The 17280-nt window shown below is 41.9% G+C and overlaps 1 protein-coding gene across 2 annotated transcripts; it reads left to right on the top strand.

Moving 5' to 3' along the window:
• The first annotated feature begins 6577 nt into the window (after positions 1-6577).
• dusp12 (dual specificity phosphatase 12) lies at positions 6578-16122 on the top strand. Of its 2 annotated transcripts, none has more exons than XM_063885094.1 (8): positions 6578-6684; positions 7959-8223; positions 11622-11735; positions 12062-12180; positions 12503-12590; positions 12817-12908; positions 14902-14981; positions 15564-16122. In XM_063885094.1, exons 2-8 carry the CDS (start codon positions 7961-7963, stop codon positions 15705-15707), a joined length of 900 nt encoding a protein of 299 aa, XP_063741164.1. In that variant the 5' UTR covers positions 6578-6684; positions 7959-7960; the 3' UTR covers positions 15708-16122. The 2 variants fall into 2 exon arrangements, with proteins under 2 accessions (XP_063741164.1, XP_063741163.1); XM_063885093.1 differs by lacking the exon at positions 6578-6684 and adding an exon at positions 7043-7413.
• Positions 16123-17280: the final 1158 nt, after the last annotated feature.

Genomic DNA, 17280 nt, shown 5'->3' with positions numbered 1-17280 from the left:
CCAAACTTTTTTTCTGGGGACCCACATTTTAAAAGTCACAAGCCATCGCGACCCAAGTCAACATTATCCATAAATCATAAAAAAGGTGAATTTGACCATAATCTAACAGGTTACATGCTGTTCAGTGGCGGTGCGTCAATAGTGGGCGCTTGGGCGCCGCCCACCCTGACTTTTTGAGTTAAAAAACGTTATACAACATAATTGAAATAAGAAATGTACCGTGTTTATGGGTTAAATGTGTATGGGAGACCACTGTCAAGAACCGCTAAAATGTGTCCGGACATAATATATTGCCATTCGCCTTTTCTGAGAATAGGCAGGTCGGCTACCGTCCGTGGACGCCGATAACATGGGAGTCTATAGGAGAGCTTATACTTTTCTCAGTCATTTTAGCAAGGATAGCTTTTCATTGGGGGATGAAACTTAGATCTGTGGGCCAATGGCATTGTTTCTTAGTTCAATGTGACATTCTTAGATACGCGATTGGACTATTTCGGCGAATCAGCATCGTTATCATTCCCTAACCACAAGCGTAAAGAGCAGCACCGTAGCTAGCTGAAACTTAGATTGAGTGAATATGGCGACATCGATGGCTGAGAACTCCGTGCAAGCTCTACTTAAAACACCGTTTCATCGACTATCAGATGTCGAAAAGAAGAAATTGAAAGACTTGGGACCCGAGCGTCCGGATCTAAACATTCAACAGACGACCACTGATCGCGGGAGAACCTACACTCGGACTTTCTCCTCAAACTTGTATGCTAAGCGGAATTGGTTAGCTGGTTGTACAGTGAGCAATGCCTTTTTTTGTTTCCCTTGTCTGTTATTTCAAAGTCCTGGGACTGAAACACTTTGGACTACAACCGGGATGAAGGATCTAAAGCACTTCACACAAAAATGTAAGAAGCACGAATGTGGCCGCAGCCACCTAACCAACTGTCTTAAGCTAAACCTCTAAAAAAGTGCTATTTAAACCGTGCCGCCCAACTGCGCCCCCCCCCAAAAAAATGTTCACCAGCCGCCACTGATGCTGTTACTCCGACATACCTCTACTCCGACATTGACGTCTAATTGTCGGAGTAGAGGCATTTCCATTTATTTTTTTTATAAACGTGCCTGTACTCCGACAACATTTTTTCCATTGTGGGAGTAGCGGCACTTCCGCCATTCCGCCATGGTGCGTTGGGTCTGCATAGTTCCACTTAAGTGGAAGGATTCGGAGAGAGTAGTTGACACTGTCAGACACGCAGGGCCCCCGTCCTCCCTCATGGAAGCTTCTGATAGCCCTCCCGAATCCACCGCCACTGCTTCTTCAAGTCTCTCCATCGTCATCCCATCAGCTCCGGTCTACAGCTCCGCAGAATTGGGAGCAGCCTCGATTGCTTGCATAGCTTGAACTTCTTTAAGCGACTCCCTTGCAGATCGGATGCAACCAGTCAGTGCATCCATTAAAACAATAGGCTATATTATATTATACAAAATAAACTGAATATGTTAAAAAGAAACACAAACAAAAATGAAAGTTTCAAGAGAAACAGCGGGACTCTGGAGAATCTTGCTGACGTGGTTGATCTGATACAATATGTTGTACCAGATTACAGTGCACATTACAAAACTCCATGTCAGGAGTTCATCCTTAATGCTGGTTGCTGTGGACAATGTCTCTGAGTCCGTCTTCTGCACTGAACGTTTTTGGAGAGCAGACAAAGCTTGTATGATCTCCGGCAGGTGGTAACGCACCACTTTCACACTGTCAATCCTGGCCTCCCATCTGGTCACTGACAAAGATTTTACTGTTAACTGTTTGACATGTTCCTGTAAAACTGCCCAGCGTTGCACAGAGGAGCTAAAAAGATTATACAGTCTCTGGAGAACACCAAAAAAGGAGATGGAGACTACTGAAGATTTTGCAGCATCTGCTACAACCAGATTAAGAGTGTGACTACTGCATGGGACACACAGTGCCTTCTCATTCATTTGCAATATTCTTGCTTGAACCCCTTATTTATGTCCCATCATGTTGCTCCCATTATCGTAGGATTGTCCACGGCAATCTGCAATGCTCAAGCTGAACTGGTCCAGCTTCTCCAGGAATGTGTCACACAGACCTTTGCCAGTGGTGTCTTGAACATCAACAAATCCTACGAAATGTTCAGAGATAGATGCGCCAACTGATGGCTCGCAGTTCACCACTCTCAAGACAACAGAAAGCTGCTTGGTGTGGCTAATGTCAGGAGTACAGTCCATTATGACAGAAAAGTACTTTGCTTTTTTCACCTTTTTGACTATCTCATGAATTACTTTGTCTCCAATTAGTGCTATGATTTCATTTTGGATTTGACTGCTGAGGTAGTGCACCTTTGTTTCCTTGTTTTGGATCCTCCTCAAATGTTCATTCATGATTGGATCAAATTGTGCCATTAATTCCACCTGTGACAAGAAATTACCATTATGTGGGTCATATAGCACATTTGTATGCCCTTGACACCTCTCCAGTGCTGCATCTCAAGATGCATCAAATCCTTGTTGATCTGATCAATGGCTGTTTTAGTTTTGAGCCTCATCTGGAGTTCATGCCAAGTTGTCATACAGGTAATGTGTGTTTTGGAATATTCATGTTCCTTTAGATGTCCAGCCAGATTCCTCCAATTTCTGAAACCTCCTTTTGTAAGTGCATTGTCCTGTTTACCAAAAACTTTGCACGCAAAACAGAAGACAGTCTGTGCTAACTGAATAAAGAAGCCATGTTCGCTGTATCTTTTTCCCATTCTCATTAGTTTTCCTTTGTGGATCTACGTGGATTTTTCTCAGAATTCTGTGGGAAAACCACATCTTTGATCTGCTTAGGCCTATTTGTGACTAATGCACACACTTCAGTATGGCTTAGAACACTTGACCATTCTGCAGGGTCTTCTGATGTGGTCAAAGCTGTTGTAGAAGCAGGTGACGTGTCATGATGAGGGGTAGGAGTTGCAGTCCTGCTGGAGGTGGACGTTGCCGGAACTGAATGACAAAAAAAAAACAAGGTATACATTGTCATAAAGAATCTTTACAGGGCATGGTATATGTTATCAACTAAAGTAAAATGTATTGATTTATTAAACTCACAGTCATCTGTATCAAAACCTGGGATGGGCACTCGATGTGCCTGTGGTGTCTCTTCCTGCTCATGACAACCACCAGGCGGAGTGTCCACTATCCCACTGGAGGTAGATGTTGCTGGAACTGATGTGACATAAAACTAAATTGTGTAGTTCTATATTGTCATAAATAATCTTTACAATTAACAATTAAACAGTTACAGTCAACAGTTAACAATTAAAGTGGAACACTGGACTTACGGTTTTCATCGTCAGCATTTGGTAGGGGCACTTTATCGGTTTTTTTTGTGGTCATAAATTTAAGTAAAGATCCTGAGGAGAGATATGAAAGAGATTTGTAATTGTTCTCCTTGGGCATAGCTTTCATTATTCATTGCTATCATAGCATTCATAGTAGCTAGCTTAACACTAGCTGCTAGTCTGTCTCCCTGTTAGTTCAACAATAAATAACACTAGTCAGTAGTTCAATAACAGTAGTCATTTACTGTTGCTGTTATGCTTAGATCATTATCTGCTCCACTTACCACTGTCTTTCTTTTTTCTTCATCATCTTTTTTTTCCTTCTTCTCACAACCAGATGGATAGCTCCTCTTCATTTTCCTCCAGCTTAGTTTCCAATTTAATGAACGATGGCATCACACGGGTTAACGTGAAGTGGGATAACTGACCTAGAGACGTCACCCATTCACTTACGTTCATTTTCGAAACCAGGCGGGAAGTTGGGTTTCTGACTCGGCAAATCCAATGTCAATCAACATTCCATCCAATCAGAATATGTGTACGAAAAGACTCACTTTATTTACGTGACGTTGCCTAGCAACGCTGCGCATGTGCAGTTGGAGAGTAGCACGTTTAAGTTTGCGGCCAAATAGTAATTAACGTAGTTTGTTACTATACAAGTTAAGTGCCTGTAACATCAGTGTTAAATGCGTATGTGCCCGTTGGTGTGCGTACCTTATGAAAGTAACTAGTAGTTGGCTTAACATGCCAGCTCTTGGGGGCCCCCTAGCGGCTCGGGGCCCCAAGCAGTTGCCTGCCTCGCCTGTTCACAAGCTGCGCGTCTGCGTATAGGGGCATGTTGGAATGGAGGCATGTCGTATTAGGGGTATGTCGGAATAGGGGCAAATAACGACATGCCCCTATAATCGAACATTACTGACTTTATTGTTATCTCAGAACTTGAGTCTTATATGACGATAAGGTCGTAGATTCATGACGTCTTTGTAGAGTGCGATCGCAGCTGAGCTGCAACAACTCAGCTTCTTCTGCCGGACCAGAAATCAAAATTCGTTTTTCATTCAGAATGTCATGTCTCTCTGTTGGGAAATAGCGCTCAAAGTTCTCAATAAGCGCAGCGAGATGAGCTTGAATGAGAGCAGTTAAGTGTTCCACACACGTGCCAGCAACATCATATTCGTCAACGTGCTGTAACACAGTGGGAAACATGTAATGACTTGGGTTTGGCCTTTTGAGTCGTGCAAGGCACAGCTTCAATGACTTTTGGAAAGCCTGGACATTTTTCCAATTAAGGAAAACATTGTCGTGCCGTCCCTGCAATTTCAAGTTCAGTTTGTTGAGCGATGAAAAGATGTCTGCCATATAAGACAATTTGAGAAGCCAATTATCAGTGAATAAATTGGCAAGAGCATTCTTTTTCTGGATGAGAAATGCAAGGATTTCATTTCTAAGTTCATAGACTCTGGTCAAAACTCTGCCTTTGGACAACCAGCGCACTTCAGTGTGAAACAGTAAGGGCGTGTGTTCTGCTCCCATGTCAGTGCACAGTTGATAAAAAAAAAAAACGGTTGTTAAGTGCACTGCCCTTAATGAAGTTAACAACGCGAATAACTTCGTTCAGCGTTTTGTCGAGGTCGGGGGGTATTTATTCCCTTGCATGCCAATGCCAGGTGTTGTATGAGACAGTGAGTCCATGGAATATCCTTGCCTGCTGCCTCCTTTATTCTTTTTACAACTCCGCTATTCCTGCCTGTCATGTTTGCGGCCCCATCACTCGTTATGCCCTCACAATTCCCCCAGTCCATGCGAAACAACGTAATCGTTGAAGACACAAAAAATGTGTTCACCTGTGGTTCCAGTAGGAATATTCAAGCAACACAACAAGTCCTCCATAAATTCATTTCCCCACACATACCTAACATAAACCAGCAAGGTTGCGCAATCTGAGACGTCAGTGCTCTCATCAAGTTGTATTGAGAAGCATCCTGGTGTCTTTAGTCGGTCAACAAGCTGCTCTTCCAGGTTATCTGCAATGTCATGTATTCTTTGGGAGACAGTGTTGTTATCATCGGGATGCATTGTAATTTTTCACCTCCCTTTTCGTCACTGACAGCGCTAACCATATCTATTGCGGCAGGCAAAATTAATTTTTCGGCAATCGTGTGAGGCTGTTTCTCAATTGCCACACGGTAAGCAACCATGTAGGATGCGAGTTGGGCTTAGTCATTTAATGTAACATTTTTCCGGAAAACGTTTGCAGATGACTTAATCTCGTGTGCCTTTCTTTGAAAGAAATCTAACGGTTTGTCCACCAGATCAGGGTGCAGTGTTTCTAAATGTCTTTTCAGTTTAGTTGGCTTCAGACTCTCGTTCGCCAGTTTTTCACTGCAACTGACACACATTGGCCGTGCATCCTGGGTAGGACCAGCACAGTTCACAAAGCCATAATTAAAAAAATACTCTTTGTACGGCCTTGCTGTTGCATCTGAAGTATATCTTGTAGCGATGTTTGTGAAGATGATGAAGAAGTCTCCGGAGACACCTGCTTGTATATAATAAGGTTTATTACAACAGCATAGTAACAGACACCAACACGGGCGATGCGGGTTCCCAGAGCCAATTGTGGAAGTCCCCTGAAATGTCTTTGTGCTTGCAATTTATAGGAGAAATGTGGGTGTGTGACCAAATGCGATGTTCTATAAGAATGTGTACCCAAATAAGGTGAGATATACGTTTGTCTTTTTCTTACTCATCCATGGAGGCCTTCTGACATATTCCAGAGGTTTGTTCTACAACACCCTGTTGTACAACATCACTCTCTGCACTCTATGACCTCAGAGAGTAACTAACTGTATATGAACTGATTTAACTAACTGTATGTATGAACAGATTTAATACACCACACAACTCTTTGTCTTTTCAAAGGAGGCTCAGATCCCTGCACGATAGGCCTACCAGCGTTAGCGCTAGCGTCATTTCCCACTACTACACCCTCCCGTGTTTCGTTCATGGTTTTATTGTTCACACTCGCTAAATTGCGGATTGGCTCCTGACATCCCTCGTCACTGACCTTTGCTGATTTTTCATTGGCTTTCTTTTTCGATAACCAAGCAAGCATGTCTCAATTAGCCTATCAACTCCTTGCTAGCTGCAGGCACAGTCGTTCAGGAAGCTATCACTTTCTGTGGAGAAAATATAAATAGCGCCCTCACGTGTCGGAAAGATATACCGCAGGCGCAGACCTACGTCGTGACAAGGCGACCCAAAATAAATCTCTTGCGACCCAGCTGAGGGTCACGAGCCAGTGTTTGGGAAACAGTGATTTAAGATATCCAGCAGCAGTATAGTAAGTAAATTAGCGCCGCCTTTACCAGCTCTGATAAATAAATGCATTCCTTATGCAGTAAGGTGCATTTACTCAAGAACTACACTTTTTTTATTAAAAAAATATAATTCAACACACATTATCATATATTATTTTAGGTTAAGCTACCCTGTAATGTATAAAGTAATTCAAATAAACCCCACCTTTACCCAGAGCAACATTGAAGTGATGAACACATGAACTCATTTAGATAATTTGATTAAAATACGTAAAAAGATTTGATGCTTAAAATTGCCATTTTGCAGAACGCGTACCTTTACTTTTGGTACTTAAAGTATTAGTATTGTTACACTGCAGTATTGATACGTTACGTTTACGGAAGTAAATAATCTGAGTACTTCTTCCACCTCTGGTAGTTTTGCTACTTTAACAGAAGTGAGACATCACAGTAATTCTATCCCTCGAGTAATACAAAAACTGAACCGCGTGACTAACAGGCCGACAGGTTACAGAACGTGGTGTTACACCGGAACTAAGGAGCCCTCCTGTTTGTTTCCATCCGGACAATGTGAAAGACGAACCAAACACCCGCCGCAACAACCACACTTTTTTTGTAGTTTCCTCGGTGTGCTGTGTTTACTTTAGGAGTCAGGTATTCTTTTGCACACAGCACTTCCTGTTCAAATATTGTTTCATAAAGTTAGGATTGGCGCTTAAGCGGGAAAGCTAAACAAGCAAAGGGCTAACGAGGTGAGTAGCTTCCGTCCTCACGGTGCTGACACACACACACACACACACACACACACACACACACACACACACACACACACACACACACACACACACACACACACACACACACACACACACACTTTCACTATATGGTTTTATACACTGTTCCATTCCCATCCTGTTACTATGTTATACCTATCTATTCTTATGCATATGTATATCTATACAGCATATTTCTCTACCCTGCTCTTTATATATATATCTTCTTTCTTTATTTTTTAAGCATGCAGCACATCATGCACTTTTATAGCTTATATTATTAACTTTTCTTATATGCTAGTTTTTGTCTTAAATATGTTTGACTATGTATAGTTTCTTAATATTTCATTACAGACCTTTCCAATGTTCTGAATTTAAAAAATGTTTTTACATTTGTTACATACATTTGTTTATAATGTATTAACTTTAAGACACAAAGGAATGCAGGATACACTTATAGTGAAGGTTTTTTTTAAGTAAATAGAATGAAATTCCTGATAGGTTTTGATGTTGTGTGTGTGCAGTCATGCTGCTGGTGGATCCCAGCCTGTACATCGGCACTGCGGCTGACCTCAATGACAGCCAGGGATTGGCCGCCGCAGCTGTCACTCACATCCTGTCTGTTGACTCTGTGGACCCCGCCCCTCTGGTTCCTGCTGGTGGGAACTTTCACAGGAAGTGGGTCAATGTTCTGGATGAGGTGACCTCTGACCTTCTTAGTCACATGGATGACTGCTTCCTGTTCATTCAGGAGGCTGTGGATGGAGGTGGGGCTGTACTCGTTCACTGGTAAGGGTCTAAAGAGTCCAACTCATTTTAGCTCAGGGGCCACATACACCCTAATCTGCTCCAAGTGGGCTGTCCAGTGTAATCATAGCTTAATAACCTATAAATAACAACAACAATTGTTCCCTTTGTTTTTAGCTTTCAAAAATAGTACATTCTGACAATGTTCACATTTAATGAACTACCTTTTTAGAAAACATTATGAACAACCTGACATTTCTTAAGAGAAAGAAGTGTAATTTCAATGATATTATGCCTCAGTTTGATAAGTGATTTGCACATGCGCATCACAGATCATGTATCTCCAAAACACATTTAGTCCCCGGTATCTGGAGCTGTTATTTTAGGATCAAAACTACCTAAAAGTGATTCAGTCCTGCCTTGTAAATTTATTAAATGTACTAGATGTCATCCTCTCTCACTATACGGGGACCCATCCAGTGTTTTCATGTCTTAATCATTTTATTATTAAACAGTACCAACCAAGATATGCATTAGGGGTTAAAAGGAAAGCATCAGTGTCAGCCTGTACTGCATGTTGTACTAGATACAATAACCTCTGAATTGATTTGTAGTTTAAAGACATTATTATAAATACCCTTTATATTAAAAGACAGGTGTTCTACTATATTCCATCCATCCATCCATCCATCTATCCATCCATCCATCCATTTTCTCCCGCTTTTCCGTCAGGGTCGCGGAGGTAACAGCTCCAGCAGAGAGCCCCAAACTTTCCTTTCCCTGGCCACATCAACCAGCTCTGACTGGGGGATTCCAAGGCGCTCCCAGGCCAGCGAAGAGATATAATCCCTCCACCTGGTCCTAGGTCTACCCCTCGGTCTCTTCCCAGCTGGACGTGCCTGGAACACCTCCCTAGGGAGGCGCCCAGGTGGCATCCTCACTAGCTGCCCGAACCACCTCAACTGGCTCCTTTCAATGCGAAGGAGCAGTGGTTCTACTCCGAGTCCCTCCTGGATGACTGAACTTCTCACCTTATCCCTAAGGGAGATGCCAGCCACCCTGCGGAGAAATCCCATTTCGGCCGCTTGTATCCGCGATCTCGTTCTTTCGGTCATGACCCATCCTTCATGACCATAGGTGAGGGTAGGAACGAAGATGGCCCGGTAGACAGAGAGCTTTGCCTTCTGGCTCAGCTCTCTTTTCGTCACAATGGTGCGGTAAAGCGACTGCAGTACCGCTCCAGCTGCTCCGATTCTCCAGCCCATCTCACGCTCCATTGTTCCCTCACTCGAGAACAAGACCCCGAGATACCTGAACTCCTTCACTTGGGGTAAGGCCTCATTCCCTACCTGGAGTGGACAGTCCATCGGTTTCCTACTGAGAACCATGGCCTCAGATTTGGAGGTGCTGATCCTCATCCCAGCCGCTTCACACTCGGCTGCGAACCGATCCAGTGAGTGCTGAAGGTCACAGACCGATGAAGCCATTAGGACCACAGCATCTGCAAAAAGCAGTGGTGCAATTCTTAGCCCATCGAACTGCAGACCCCCTCCCCCACGACTACGCCTCGAAATCCTGTCCATGAATATCACAAACAGGATTGGTGACAAAGTGCAGCCCTGGCGGAGGCCAACCCTTCCCGGAAATCGGTCCGACGTACTACCGAGGACCCGGACACAGCTCTCGCTTTGAGAGTACAGAGATTGGATGGCCCTGAGCAGAGACCCCCTCACCCCATACTCCCGTAGCACCTCCCTCAGTATCTCCCTGGGAACCCGGTCATACGCCTTCTCCAAATCTACAAAGCATATGTAGACCGGATGAACGTACTCCCCGGCCCCCTCCAGGATCCTTGCGAGAGTAAAAAGCTGGTCCGCAATTGTTGAAATCCGCATTGTTCCTCTTCAATCTGAGGTTTAACAATTGGTCAGACCCTCCTTTCCAGCACCTTAGAGTAAACTTTCCTGGGGAAGCTGAGTAATGTGATGCCTCTGTAATTGGCACACACCCTCTGATCCCCATTTTTAAAAAGGGGAACCACCACCCCGGTCTGCCACTCCTTCGGTACTGTTTCAGACTTCCACGCAATGATGAGACATGTCAACCATGACAGTCCCTCAACACCCAGAGCCTTCAGCATTTCTGGGCAGATCTCATCCATCCCCGGGGCTTTGCCACTGTGGAGCTGTTTAACTACATCAGTGACTTCCCCCCGTGAGATTGGAGTTGATCCCCCTTCACACTCCAGCTCCGCCTCTAACATAGAGGGCGGAGTTGTCGGGTTCAGGAGTTCCTCAAAGTGTTCCTTCCACCGCCCCAACACCCTATCAGTTGAGGTCAACAGCGTCCCATCCTTACTGTACACAGCTTGGATGGTTCCCTGCTTCCCCCTCCTGAGGTGCCGACCAAAAGTCCTTCTCCATGGCTTCTCCGAACTTCTCCCACACCCGCTGCTTTGCCTCGGCCATGGCTGAGGCTGCTGCTCTCGGGCCTGTCGATACCTTGCAACTGCGTCAGGAGTTCCCAGGGATAACATATCCCGAAAGGCCGCCCCTTGAGGCACCTAAGACCTTAAGACCACAGCTCCCCGCTGCAGCTTCGGCAATGGAGGCTTTGAACAAAGCTCCGTCGGAGGTGTGAGATGAAGGCCTCCTGGACTTAGGACTCCTCCAGACGTTCCCAGTTCACCCGCACTACACGTTTGGGCTTACCAGGTCTGTCCATAGGCTTCCCCTGCCACTTGACCCAACTCACCACCAGATGGTGATCAGTTGACAACTCCGCCCCTCTCTTCACCCGAGTGTCCAAAACATGCGGCCTCAGGTCCGATGATACGATAACAAAATCGATCATGGACCTTCTGCCTAGTACTCTGGTACCACGTACACTTATGAGCATCCTTATGTTCGAACATGGTGTTTGTTATGGCCAATCCATGACTAGCACAGAAGTCCAGTAACAAACCACCACTCCGGTTCAGATCGGTTCCATCTCAAAATAAATGTTATTCCTGCTAATTATTGGAAGTTACTTACTGAAGTACAACTTACTAGTTATATTTCTATCCACCTGGAGCTATCTTTTTTTTCCTCTATATAGTCACATTATCATGTTTAACATTTAGATTGTCTATGTTGTAACTGATATCTTTTTGATCTTTACAACACCTACTGCATCTCTCTCCATCCTGATAAAGGGATCCTCCTCTGGTTTTCTCCAGAGGTTTATAACATTTCCCTGGTAACTGTGGGGGATTCTGTGGGAGGTTTTCCTTGTACGTGCGAGGGTCTAAGGACAGAGGGTGCTGTAACTGTAAACCCCCTGAGACATAGGGCTATTGGAGCAAACATTGATTGATTTGAATCCACAATATACTATCAACACTGAGAGGGTCTCAGTAGTTTTGGGCTTAGTGTGAACAGCTGCGGTTTGTGACTCAGTCAGGCCGGCAGGAGTCGCAGTGCCACCATCATCACCTCCTACCTGATGAAGAAACACAAGCTGAGCTTCACCGAGGCTTACCACCGGCTGAAGACTGCCAAACAGGACGTCCAGTAAGTGGCTTTTAACCTTTCAACAAGCTACATGTTCCCTGCAGTGAAACGATTCTGCGAGATTTGCACACAGAACACACACGAAGAGGGAGGCATGCACCAACGGGGGGGGTCAAGAAGCAGTCCAACAACATTTTTTTAATGTGATGATATCATTAAATGTATCAGGAAAATATAGAAAACTTTCTTATTCGCTTTTTTATTGAAAAATTTGGAAGTATCAATAATATATGATGTTTTGATCTGACCTTGTAAGAGCGCTATGTCAGTATGGGTATTAAAACAAGTCTCAGGGCAGATGATTGACAGCTGCTGGTGTGTTTCAGGGTGAACAGTGGCTTTGAGGAGCAGCTGCGTCTGTACGAGGCTCTGCACTGTGAAGTGGACACCTCCAGTCCTCTGTACAAACAGTACAGACTGATCAAGATCACTGAGAAGTATCCTGGTAAACACACACACACACACACACACACACACACACAGTCTTTCTGTTGCATCTGCTATTGTAAAGAAAAAGAAAGAAACATCATTCCAAGAAATGTATTGGTTGGTGAAAAATTTAAAATTATTATTTTGAACTGGCACTGTTTTATGAATAATAATAATAATAATAATAATAATAATAATAATAATAATAATGTGTTTTAATGATTAAACCATGAGCAGATCATATTTATCGTTACGTGGACTCCAACAAATTCATTTCCAACGGGGTGTGTGTGTGTGTGCACGTGTGCATGTGTGTGTTTGTGTGTATGTGAGAGCAGAGATGCAGCACATTCCCAGGGAGCTGTTTGCCACTGACCCCGCCCACTGCAGGTCCTCTGAAGTGTCCTATCGCTGCAGGAAGTGCAGGTGAAGCTGGAGGAATGTTAGAAGGCACTGAATTCATGGGGGGGGGGGGTCAAGGTTCTGGAAGCAGGAAGCTTCAAACTGTCTACCAGCTTCTTCCTAACAACAAGAACACACCTGTTGCTGGGTGCAGGAGTTGTGAATTCATGTCAGAATAAAACATTTAATAAAAATGTTGTTATTCTACTGCTGAATGAAACATAATGCTCCTGATGCTCTGCCTCTGCAGGAGAGCTCTGTTCCGGGGCTCCAGTATTCTCAGTCACCCTGTGGGAGAAGGAGCGCAGGCCTTTGGTCACAAGAAGTCCGGCAACTGCAGCGGTAAGAACACTGAACACCCAGTGGATCACCAGTACTGTACTTAAGTGCAATTTTCGAGGTTCTTTTATTGAGTCATTCCATTTTAAGTAACTTTATAGTTCTAAACCATGACAATTAAAAGGGAAATAATGTAATTTTACCACACTACATTTATGAAACAGCTTAAGCTACTTTTAAAATGCACCAAAGAGTCAGATTATTTTTCTGCACAATGAGTACTTTTACTTTTGATACTTTAAGTACATTTAGCTGATAAAGCTTTTGTACTTTTACTCAAGTAAGATTTTGTTTGCAGGACTTTAACTTGCAAAGAAGTATTTTGGCAATGATGTATTGGTATTTTTAAAGGCTGAAAGGGAAGGGTGCATGCTGAAAACAAAGGTTAAACATCCTTAAACCAGCACAAATAATACAATAAACTCCTTTTCATGCATTGGACCTCTGGTTCTGTTTATATTGTACATCCTGCCCCCCCACCCCCTGCTCACCTCACCACCTCTTTCTAAACCTGCACAGCTCTCCACTTAAATATAGTATTTGTCATATTTGATTCTTACATATATATATTTTTGTGTCAATACTGTCTTAATTTTGAATTTATTATAGTAGTGTTTTTTTTTAAATAGCTTTTATAATAGTACAATTTTTGGCTCATTCCTTTACAAAAAGACAAGGTATTATTCTATTTTCTGTTCCTCTGTATGCTCCAATTACACCAAAGCAAATTCCTCGTATGTGTAAACCTACTTGATAATAATAGATTCTGATTTAACTTTATCATATAATCACTTTTTAAAGTTATTTTAAAACTGTGTAAGATTACAAATATTTGCTATGAGCTAATTCAACATACTTTAAATGGTGCTCATTTTTTTAAACAATACCTAATATGGAACAGACCTCAAGTTGTAGCCTGATGGAGGCCCACAGCTATCCCTCTGAAACCATGGCAACACAATGCATCTGGTAAAATCCCCCAAAGCATCATTGTTAGAGCCATTCTTGGTTTAGACCATTTAGATTTATTTTTGTATGTCACATTTCTGTTTAGAATATTATTAATTATTGAATAACGTATTTACTGATCTATCTTAGTGCGCATGTCTGTGTGCCCTTATCTAGCGGGGCAATCACACACAGCCGGCGACCTCAGACGGGAGCCAGTATAATCTTTTTGACCGTACTCTTTTTGTAATTGTTTGGACACGGAGACAAACCTTTTATTTTACGTTAAAACAAGAAAGCCTATGTTCGTTTGTATGCCGGATCAACCAAATAAATGTGATTCAACTCGATGATCTCAATTCGTGTTTTTTGGGAACAAAGAGAGGCGCGTCACGAATCCCGGCATCCCGAGAGTGGCCTTTTAATTCGAAAAGGAAAGGACTAAAACGCCACGACAATCATGGTTAATTACCAGCATGATAACCCCCCAAAATGAAGGAAGGCAAAGAAGTGACCAAAATACATTAACATTTATTTGACTGATGTTATACAAAAAAAAACTCAAAACATTCAGGAGCTGTCCTCCCTTGATCCCCAGCAGAGTTCTCCTAGTTATGGAGTCATGACTTACTTTAGATGTTTCTCTTTCTATAGTAGAACTCGCAGGACTTCTTATCCATGTGGTCTTTAGAGTTAACAGTGTTCACTCACCATGGACCGTTTAAAAATACTGCGTACCAGAGCTGATGTGTTTTAATTCTGCAAATTATTTTCCTTCCTTCCTTCTTTATTTCTTTATTTCTTTATTTCCTTCCCTCGAAACCAGTTGTCTACATTCTCCACAATTTTGTCACTCTTAAATATCGTTTAATATTTAGCAGATCTATTTTCAGTTTGAATATATCAGTACAGATGTTGACTTATTGACATATTGCTTAGGTACAGTATACACATTTGACTCATATCACTTCTGGGTTCCTCCTGATAAGTCCTGTCACAGAAACTCAACCTTTAATTTATAAGTATTGGCAAATGTTTCTTCTTCCAGGAGACGTCCACTGCACGTCCTACTTCATAGAGCCCGTACAGTGGATGGAGCCAGCTTTAGTTGGAGTGACGGATGGACAGGTAACGCTACACACACAGCACACACATGTCTCACAGAAACAGATTTGAATTAACTCAAATATCAAGTTTCAGTTTATCAGAGTCGCTTCATTTTTAAATGTGATCCTATTTCTTTAACTGTCACAAATATAATATTTTGAGTCGTAGTTGTTCCTTCTTTATAGAACATTGCATATATGTCCCCTGTCACAATTCAGAAAACAGAAAAATCTTAAATTCTGTTTTTGTCCTACAGCAGAGTCATTGCAGATAAGAGGCAAAATGAAAAGGGTTTTCCAACTTATCAAAATAAGAGGTACATTAAAAAAAAATCTAATAAGCACACACCCAAGGTATAAAACAGCAGCAGCATCATAAAAGGAATTAAACGTTAAAGAAAGTGAAGAAGCAGCGGCCAGTCGTAACACCAACAGTGAACAGTGAACAGTGAACAGTGTTGCACGGTTTGATCTTACAACAGTGTTACATTAGTAATTAGTGCGTATAAATGTTTGAGTATTAGTTCTGATCATCTTTCCATCACTGTGGAGCTGTTCTGATCTTCTCCTCTCTTCGTGTGTGTGTGTGTGCGCGCTTGTGTAGCTGCTGTGTCCTAAGTGCAGCTCTAAGCTGGGCTCGTTCAGCTGGTGTGGGGATCGGTGTTCGTGCGGTCGCTGGGTCACCCCCGCCTTCCAGCTGCACCACAACAGAGTGGACGAGATCCGACAAATCAACATCCAGAAATAAGTGCAGAACTATCAGTCTAAGAGCGGGACCGCCTGGGACTGGAGGGAAACGCATGATAGAACTTCAGTCACTTCACATCAGGAGGCCTTTGAAATGTTTAAAACACTTTTGCAAACTTCAATTATTTAAGTTTTGCAGATATTGGTGCTAAAATAATCAGTCTTATATTCTGATTAATCAGAAAATACCTATGGTGTTTTCATATTCCAATAACCAAAAGGTGGCTTTAATGGATATTTGCATATTAACAAAGTGAAAAAGGTATTGCCAAAACTGAATTGAATACCACAACTAATATTCTTGTGTGCTCCCCTTGACTTTCTATCTGTTTTATAAATCTGAAAGTAGGACAGCTCTGTAATACACACAAAGCATGTAAATAAATGAAAAATAAAAACATTTGTAAATATCAAAAGTTAAGTCTGTAGCTATGTGTTATTCACAATATCAAAAGTAACCTGATTACTTTCCGTTAATTTTAGATCAACTCAATATCAAATGCAATGCAAATAAAAAAGACAAGATAAATAACAATAAGATGTTTATTTGATGTGTATGTAACCTCAGAAAAGAAGAATACCGCGACTGTAGTCACAGTAATAGTTTGCAAATGCTGTTTAAGTCTAATACATGAATTAAAATCACACCGTATTTTTTTAAATAAATCAGGTGTCCACCTTCTGCATGAAAAAGCAAGTTATTGAAAATAAAGAAGAATTAAAGTAGCCTAAATTTAAACCATAAGGACAATTCATTCAGTCCGTCAGCCTTTAATATATCCATCTTTGTTTCAGAGTGTATTGTAACACTGTAATCCTGCTAGTAATCTCTATCTATTTTATTATTATTTGCATATAAGAAATGATTTTATTACAAGGCATACATAACAAGATGAACACAGATAGACACATACATTAAATACATAACAATCAACAAATCAGGAAGGAAAAAATAGGAAAAATCACCAATGGAAATCAGGTATAGTTTGCACATAATGGATCCAGCATAAATACTCATACGTACATTAATTGTCAGATCTTTCCTCCTGGTCGTTACAAGTGTTTTGTGTTCTATAATAGACCTATTTTCCCATCTTTCATCAAAGATATGGTTTCTGATTATCATGGCTATATTTTCCATTTCACTTACTCAACTCTTCCATTGTGAGTGAATTAATTAATAATCGTTTAACCAATTTCTGTAATGTGTTTAATCCTCTATATTCTTATCACTAGAAATAAGTTGGACTCCCCCCCCCTCCCCCGTGTTGTTTTCCCAAGTACTAAAGTAAGTGGGTTATTGCTTAGAGAAGTGCTACAAATATTTGACATTTTCTTCAATCTGTTTCCCAGACGCTACACAAAACAACACCAACTAACCCTCCTCTCCAGCATTTTGAAGTGTTTTGTTTGGGCTGAATTATAATTTGCAATCATATATATTAAGGACTTTCATTTAAAACATAATGAAATGGCAACACAGAATTTTAGAAAAATTAAAAGTCATTCAGTGCAGTTGATTTAAGTCTCCGCTGTTATGCAAAATCCCCTTTTTCCTGTCTTTTATACATAAA

The sequence above is a fragment of the Eleginops maclovinus genome, chromosome 6, assembly GCF_036324505.1.
Source record: "Eleginops maclovinus isolate JMC-PN-2008 ecotype Puerto Natales chromosome 6, JC_Emac_rtc_rv5, whole genome shotgun sequence".
In the NCBI taxonomy this organism is placed as follows: domain Eukaryota; kingdom Metazoa; phylum Chordata; class Actinopteri; order Perciformes; family Eleginopidae; genus Eleginops; species Eleginops maclovinus.
Note: the sequence above shows the minus strand (reverse complement) of the source record. Positions and strands in the feature narration are given on the sequence as shown.

Coding starts and splice junctions, on each gene's coding strand:
- dusp12 (XM_063885094.1), top strand. CDS start 7,961: ATGCTGCTGGTGGATCCCAGCCTGTACATCGGCACTGCGGCTGACCTC. Junction 12,181..12,502: donor GATCACTGAGAAGTATCCTG/GTAAACACACAC, acceptor ATGTGAGAGCAG/AGATGCAGCACATTCCCAGG. Junction 12,909..14,901: donor GAAGTCCGGCAACTGCAGCG/GTAAGAACACTG, acceptor TTCTTCTTCCAG/GAGACGTCCACTGCACGTCC.